At 54.6% G+C, this 7,830-nt stretch overlaps 1 protein-coding gene across 2 annotated transcripts in view; it reads right to left on the bottom strand.

Annotated features, from left to right (window-relative positions):
• Positions 1–900: 900 nt before the first annotated feature.
• Positions 901–7,830, bottom strand: part of LOC116954932 (peptidyl-glycine alpha-amidating monooxygenase B-like) — a 53,531-nt gene continuing 46,601 nt past the window's right edge. For both annotated transcript variants that reach the window (XM_032975764.2, XM_032975765.2), the window contains exons 24-28: positions 5,685–5,787; positions 4,965–5,063; positions 4,591–4,824; positions 3,938–4,000; positions 901–2,209 (exon numbers count right to left, since the gene is read on the bottom strand). In XM_032975764.2, coding sequence (XP_032831655.2) covers positions 1,983–2,209; positions 3,938–4,000; positions 4,591–4,824; positions 4,965–5,063; positions 5,685–5,787 — 726 coding nt within the window. In that variant the 3' untranslated portion in view covers positions 901–1,982. The remainder of the gene's footprint in view (positions 2,210–3,937; positions 4,001–4,590; positions 4,825–4,964; positions 5,064–5,684; positions 5,788–7,830) is intronic.

Genomic DNA, 7,830 nt, shown 5'->3' with positions numbered 1-7,830 from the left:
GGCACAAAACCAAGATCCTCATTGCGGGAGGCCACAAGACGCTGGTCGGCATCACATGGAGTGCTCACGGGGTAAAAACAAAGACAAAGCCACCCCCTGCCCCTCCTGTATAACTTCTTGGCCGCCTTTGTCTCCCCAGTGGCGATGTTTACACACCACACCAGGTACTGCACTCATTTGAGGCTGAGTCGACCGAGGGGAGGCTCATGAACGGTTCAGATAATCCGTCACTGGTGTTGGCCGTGAGCGGGAATCGAACTGGGGTCGCCAAGTTTTTGTAGGGCAGCACGCTAACCGCTACAATACCGGTCATGGGGGTGCGGGTGATCACATGACCCATCACTTGGACTGCTTTTGCTGTGGAGCTTTGCATGTTTACTGTATGTTGAACTTATTTTGTACCGTACGTAGCGAACCTTGCTTAATTGGATATTCGGCAGAAGTGAGTTTTCAATCGAGTGCAGGTTTCAATTTAGAAACCCATGGCAGTGCCCCAGGAGTACGAGTGTCTGGCTCTGCTTCCAGGGTGTGAGTGCCCCAGGCCACCCCCTGCTTCTGCAAATTTCTCCTCTTTCCAAGTGAAACAACGAGCCATGGTCTCTATTGACCCCACACTGGCAACTACTACCGGGCAGTTAAAGTGCACACAGCTCGCGAGCCTTCACGGTTTGAGTCAACCTTTCCTGCTTTTATTTAATCATAATATTTATACTGCAGGACGAATGCGATAAGCAATGAAGCTCTTTTTTACAGACGTCCAGTTGGGGCATGGGGGGGTCAGACACGTTACAACAACGAACAATGCAGAAACGCGAAACTGTCGATGTTTGGGTGGCTCTAACGCATGGCCCCACCCAGCTGGAACCCATCGGAATAAAAACATGAAAACTCAAGACGGCGAATGTTTGCACAGGTGACGTTTATCATAAACCGGTTTTACTTTTCCACGGTTCGTACGGGAACATCATTTTCACCGAGCGGAGACACAGAGGTAAAGAGAGTACACACACCACTTTGGCACGGACACACGTCATCAATCAAAAGCCGGCGAGGAAACAACTGCGTGCCCGCCCGCCCGCCCGCCCGCCGCAGGCCACCGCGACTGAAGTGCGAAATCAACGATGATGGCCACGCGATCACGAGATATATATACGCTGTGGGACCCTCGGGCCGTAGGCAGCCTCATCAGGACAACACGAAGAGCACTCACTACGAGCGAATGAGGCGAAACGTAGCACTGCAGAAGCAACAAAAAATGTTTCCGACTTGACGTCTTGGCACCCGCTCGGCCATTTTTTCCTTCAACCAGGTGTGGGGTCCCGTCAAAAAATGGTTTGCGCGGGTGAGGCGGCATCTGCAGCATCGGCCGTGGTGACCGCTCAGCTTCTGAGTGCGCGCGCAATGACGCGCGGTGGGGTTCCAAGCGTGGCGCATTTCCTACTGCGGTATTTAACGGCACAGCCGTGCATTCGTATACAAGGTTTCAGTTTGGTGTTTTAGTTTGGTGTTTTAACATCCAAACACCTGTTTTGTTGCCGGAAAAAAGGGGAAAAGCTATTCTCATTTGTATACAATCGTCCCCCCCTACTGGCAAACTAATGCCCCACTAGGCGGTTCCGGTGCTGCATACACCTCGTACCACACAGGGACAGCTGTTGCTGGCGGGGGGGGGTGGGGGGTGGGAGCTAGATTACGGCAGGGCATCGGAATGGTTGAAACGAGATGTCGGGGTAAGGCGCTTCGAGTTGCCGCCGATGCGTTCGAGCGGCGAGCGCCCCGCGTGCATGCGAATCCCCTGCCGACGTGTGGCAACCGGTGGATTAAATAAAGGGCGCATTCGGCACGCGGCGGGCGCGGCGAGTCGTCTGTCTGCGGGACGTGGTTCACGCGCGCTTCTCCGGTACACTTTGAAGAAAACGTGGGCGGGCGGGAGGTGGGGGCGGCGGCGGCCAGGGGGGGGAAAAAGGGGGCGACACCTCAACCTAGGGAGAGTGTTTGGCAGGCGCCGGCACCTCCTCGTCGTGGGGCCCCGCGGAGCTCGGCGTGTCGCCGCCGCCGCCGGGCTCCGCGCCCGGCGCCGCCGCCACCGCCACCACCTCCTCGCTGTCGGCGGCGTCATCGTCGCCGCTGGGCAGGCGGTCGAAGCCGTCGGGCCGCCTCCGTCGCGCCAGCCACGCGCCCACATCGAACTTCCCACCGCTCTTCTTGCCTGCGTGACGACAGAGATATACGGGGGGGGGGGGGGTGTTGGGGGTGGGGCGAGGGGCTATGAGGCAGTGCCAGGGAATGTGTACACTACAATTGTATTTATATTTGTATAACGCCAGACGCTATGCAGGAAGAAAAATAAACACTGAGCTATATGCACATGGAAACAAATGTGAAAAGGGGCCTTAAGGCTTGACTTGAACAGGGGCAGAGAATCAGCTGCACGAAAGGGCAAGAAGGAGCGACCTCCCAAGGAACGAGGGCTGACTCTGGGCAGCTTAGCAAGGAGGCCTTTATTTCTGGAGCGGAGACGGTGTGCCAGATGGTAGATTGCGATGAGAGAGGAGAGGTATGGGAGGAAGGTTCAAGACCATGAAGACATTTTATAGCAATCCAATCTTAAAATAGATCCGAGACTTGACAGGAAACCGGTGGATAAATTGTGTACCCCACCCACCCTGCCGAATATCCGATAAGTATGGTTGGCTACGTACGGTCCGAAAGAAATTCAACATACATCTGTTTCCCCATCTACAAATATTCAGGAAATATGGTGTACACCTAGCGGAAGGAATATTTGTTCCACTGGGCAGGGTTTTTCCTGGTTGGGCCGTACAGCTCTCCGATTGTAATTGAGACTGTTCCGCGTGCTTGGCACGGTATGTGATATTTAGCTCTGCATAATGAGAAGTTTCTTCAAGAACTCACACGAAATTTATTTTTCCAAGACGAAGGTACTCTGCAAACTTACTGGCTATCCACAAAGATTTGTTCATGAAGCCATCCAGATATATAAACACAGACACAATTTCAAACTGAGCAATTATTGGAAGGACGTTATTAACCAGTTTAAGTCATAACTGGCTATGATGTTTCCATCCTACCTGCCTATGTTAACTGTTATTTTCAACTCTCTGAGTTGCATTTCCAGGTTGGATGTCTTTGCATTGACGGGCTGGATGTCTCACTAGCACAGCCACCGTTACAGTGGTTCTCTTACATTGACATGCTAATCTCTCACAATACAATGGCCACCTCCACAGCCTCAGGGCGCCCTCCAATCTTACATTTACATGCAAATACCATCTCATGCCCTGCCCACTTACCCTTGGGCTACACACAATACAATGGCTACCTGTACAGCTTTGGTGGCGCCCTACAGGCTAACCTCTCACAATACAAAGGCCACTGCCCCAGCCTCTGTGATTGGACCATCTCTAGCTCCACCCACCTGCCTTGATGCACCCATCTCAGGCCTATATAAGACCTTGTCTCAGCAGCTTTCTCTCTCACCTGAAGACGATTGCTTGTGTTGCGATCGAAACGACGTGATATTTTTGTTATAATTTTTCTTCTATCTACGTGGCTTTACCGAAAGACCCGTAGAATATAATTGACTGTTGCCATTCATATGGGGAGTAGCGGCGCTGTGGTTAGCACAATATACTACGAACCGTAACCAACGATAAATTCGCATCCGCAGCTAACTTTTAAGGCCCTGTGCATCCCCTAGGTTGACTCGGCCTTAAACGAGGACCTAATGTGTAATGTGTGTAAACGACAGCACTAGGGGAGACAATGGCAGCCGGGCGTGGTGTTAAACCAACCACTGCCTCGTTGGGTCGTGCCCGTCTAAAATAGAAGCTCACCAACAGCACTTGTCCCCAAAAAGCGAGTGTCAAGGCGATACAGGGGGGGGGATCTTTGTCAATGTATTTGCTCGTGATACCTCTTAGAGACCCGAGGAATCCTCCAGGAGGTGACTCAGCCTCCTCATGTTCCCCCTTCTCCCCTGCAGGGCACAGAAGCAGCGCCACGACCACAACGGTCAACATCGAAACCGCAAAGACGCAGCGAGCAGTTTTGCACGGACGCGCGCAAAAATAACGGGAAGGCAGCAGCGAGAACCCGCAGCAGCAACTGCCCCCAGCTCTGTGGCCCCACGTTGGGATGTTTGGCCAGCTCCATCAATGAGCGATGATGAGAATCAGAATATTTATACTTGCAGGAGGAATCCGATGAGCTATGAAGCTCTTCGTTCACAGATGTCCAGTAGGGCCACGGAGTAAGAACGTTACAGCGACAAACAATTCAAATACACCGAGAGGAGTGCACAGTACAAGAATGGCGAACAAATCACCCAAACGCATACAAATACAAACGAAACCATCCCCACCCTACCAAACAAAGCTCAGAGGTATTAACTGATACCTAACGTTAAAATAGAATCGTGGGAATGTTTTTCACACATATATAAAACAAACTATTTTCATGAATCTTGGCTCAGTTGAGCCGCTTGGGGGCCCTAAACCTTTTTGCCCCAAGCCTGGCACCGGCACCGCCACCGCGGGGATCGTGGGGGGAGGGCAGCCGCGCCGTCACCTGGCGCAGCGCGGTGCTTGCGGATGCGGACGAGGAGCGCGGCGAGCGCCAGCACCGCGACCGGTGCTGTGAGGAGCACCGCGATGAGCACCGGCGTGCGCAGCCCCCCGCTGGCGCCCGCCGATCCCACCGCCGCCGTGCCGGCGCCGCCGCCGCTCCCCTCGCCGGCGGCGGTGCCGACGGTTCCGGATTTCCCCGACGCCGATTGGGGAGCTCCGGCACCTCCGGCACCACCTGCGCCACCCGAGCAGGGAGAGACGCCAAATTTTAAACACAAAAAGCAGTTGAGCGCGCCGACGCGCTGAGTTACACGAACAGCGGTGAATGCACGCGCTGAGACGGGTGGTGGGGTGGGGGGTGGGGGGTGCTCTCGCCTCCGAGCGGATTCCGTGATGGCGAAGCGGCGTTGAGCGCGAGCAGAGCCGTGTGCGCGTGGGCTGGAGCGTCGCCGTGCGCCATGGACCCCGTGCTTCCTACAAGAAGAGGGGGTGGGAGGGGGGGGGGTAAACACACAGACGGTGGGGGGGGGGCGGGTTGCTTATCATTTTGGGCCCTCGGGCCTGTGCTAAGCAACCGCGATTGAACAAAAAAATAAGCAAACGCTTGAGAACTGAGTTTTATCAGCGGCGGCTGAAACCTGGACTCGAACCGAGGGCCCTGGTCGGTTGCCGGCAAACGGTACGGAGCCATGTGGACCTCCGATTAAGCACGGTTGGCTACGTACGGTGCCAAAGAAGTTCAGCATACGTACAACAACAGCCGCCATTCGCCACTAGGTGGCGGTGAAGTCGCCACGGTGCCTGTGCCGGGCCAGATGCCCTTTGAGGCCACGTGAAGTGTCGAAGGCTCTCTGCTGGCAGGAGGTCACGGGACAGACCCAGGTGCCACGGGTTGACCGACTGAGATGACTGGCACATGCACCAGCTGTGCCCCCGACTGCGCCACCTCGCTGCATTTTAGTTGCCCGGCGCTCCTCTCTGCCCTCCGTTGCTCTTGGGAGGGCGACTGCCTCCAACTGACCGGTAGCGTTCTTCACGAGCCTCCTCCACGAACATACATAGCCAAGGTGCGGCTGCGCGGGCGCGCCCACCCACCGTTGCGAGCCGAGAACTTCCAGACACGGTTGAGCCACACGTCGCCCACGTAGACGCCCTCGCCGTCGGGCGACACAGCCACATCGTGCGGCTCCGCAAATCCCTGCAGCAGACGCCGCACCGCCGAACACCACCACCAACCACCACGTTGGCCCTTATACCCTTCGACCTTTCACCCCCAACGGATTCATCATCGTCATCACGTATCTGGCAACCCCTTAGCAGTGCCCTTCCTCAAGGGGTCCCCAACCCCCGGGCCGCGGACCGGTGCCGGTCCGTGGCCTGTTAGGAACCCGGCCGCACGGCAGGAGGCGAGCGAAGCTTCATCTGTATTTACAGCCGCTCCCCATTGCTCGCATTACCGTCTGAGCTCCGCCTCCTGTCAGATCAGCGGCGGCACCCCCAGTTGGGACCGTCTCGTTCCAGGAAAACAAGCTCAGGGCTCCCACTGCATTATGGTGAGTTGTATAATTATTTCACTATATATTACAATGTAATAATAATAGAAATAAAGTGCACAAAAAAATTGTCTTCCACGAAACCGGTCCCTGGTGCCAGAAAGGTTGGGGACCGCTGCCCGACCTTATTACAGACCAATTCAGACCACCTTATTGGTCACCCCGTGCCCTTGTAAACCTCAACGCTCATCCTACAAAGTCACCATCACAAGGGAGAAACACAAACAAATATACACTCACCACTACTACACTCACCACCACTACACTCACCACCACTACATTCACCACTAGTACACTCACCACTACTACATTTACCACTAGTACACTCACCACTACATACCTGTCAACCCCTTATCAGTGCCCTACCGTATTAAAGACCAATTCAGACCACCTTATTGGTCACCCCGTCCCCTTGTAAATCTCAACGCTCATCCTACAAAGTCACCATCACAAGGGAGAAACACAAACAAATAAAAAAGAAATCTGTGCCGATATCGAAACGGCTGTACGCCGTATGGACCTGAAAACTCAATTACCCTGTACAAGAATACGGGGTAAACCGTGATGGGTTTACAGGTATATCATCATCATCATCGTCGGCTGCCACAGGTGTGTGTGTGAGTGTTGTAGTTTTCGTGAAAACATACGAAGCATCTTTAGATTGAACGAAAGGACAAAATATTTCTCAGAATGGTGATAAGTAGCCTAACGGATTCATGTTTTGCTCTGTGCATCCTTGTGGCCGGGCGAGGTGCTGGCCACCCTCCCCCTCGTGTGCCACAGTGCCGGGCCTTCGTAGGTGCTACTCGCTAACAGCACTTGCCCCAACAGCCTGTTAAGGCTAAACGGGGAAACTTTGTTTTTGTGTATTTCTGTGCCTCTGGATCCTTGTGCATCTGGGGGTTTGTGTCCGCCTGCCTCTGTGTGTGTCTGCGTCTGTCTGAGCGTCTTGTGTGTCTGCGTCTGTCTGAGTGTCTGTCTGGGCGGCGGTTTGTGCGTCTGTCTGCGTGTCTGCGTCTATGTGTGTGTCTGTGTATGTGCGTCTGTCTGCGCATCTGTCTGCATGCGTCTGTGTGTGTATGCATGCGTCTGCGCGTCTGTCTGCATGCGTCTAAGTGTGTGCGTCTGTGTGCGTGTGTGCGTCTGTGTGTGTGTGTGTGTCTGTCTACATGTGTGTGTGTGTACGCGTCTGTGTCTGTGTGCGTCTGTGTGTCTGCATGCGTGTGTGTGTGTCTGTCTGCATGCGTCTGTGTGTGCGTCTGTGTGCGGGTGTGCGTCTGTGTGCGTGTGTGCGTGTCTGTCTGCATGCGTCTGTGTGCGTCTGTGTGCGTCTGCATGCGTGTGTCTGTCTGCATGCGTCTGTATGTGCGTCTGTGTGCGTGTGTGTGTCTGTGTGCATGTGTGCGTGTCTGTCTGCATGCGTCTGTGTGCGTGTGTGTGTCTGCATGCGTCTGTGTGTGTGTGCGTCTGTCTGCATGCGTCTGTGTGTGCGTCTGTGTGCGTCTATGTGCGTGTGTGCGTCTGTTTGCATGCGTCTGTGTGCGTGTGTGTGTCTGCATGCGTCTGTGTGCGTCTATGTGCGTGTGTGCGTCTGTTTGCATGCGTCTGTGTGCGTGTGTGTGTCTGCATGCGTCTGTGTGTGTGTGCGTCTGTCTGCATGCGTCTGTGTGTGCGTCTGTGTGCGTCTA

Source organism: Petromyzon marinus, chromosome 57 (genome assembly GCF_048934315.1).
Source record: "Petromyzon marinus isolate PM22_M1 ecotype Great Lakes invasive population chromosome 57, UKy_Petmar_22M1.pri1.0, whole genome shotgun sequence".
Taxonomy (NCBI): Eukaryota; Metazoa; Chordata; class Hyperoartia; order Petromyzontiformes; family Petromyzontidae; genus Petromyzon; species Petromyzon marinus.
The sequence above is the reverse complement of the archived record's forward strand: the minus strand, read 5'-3'. Positions and strand labels throughout refer to the sequence as shown.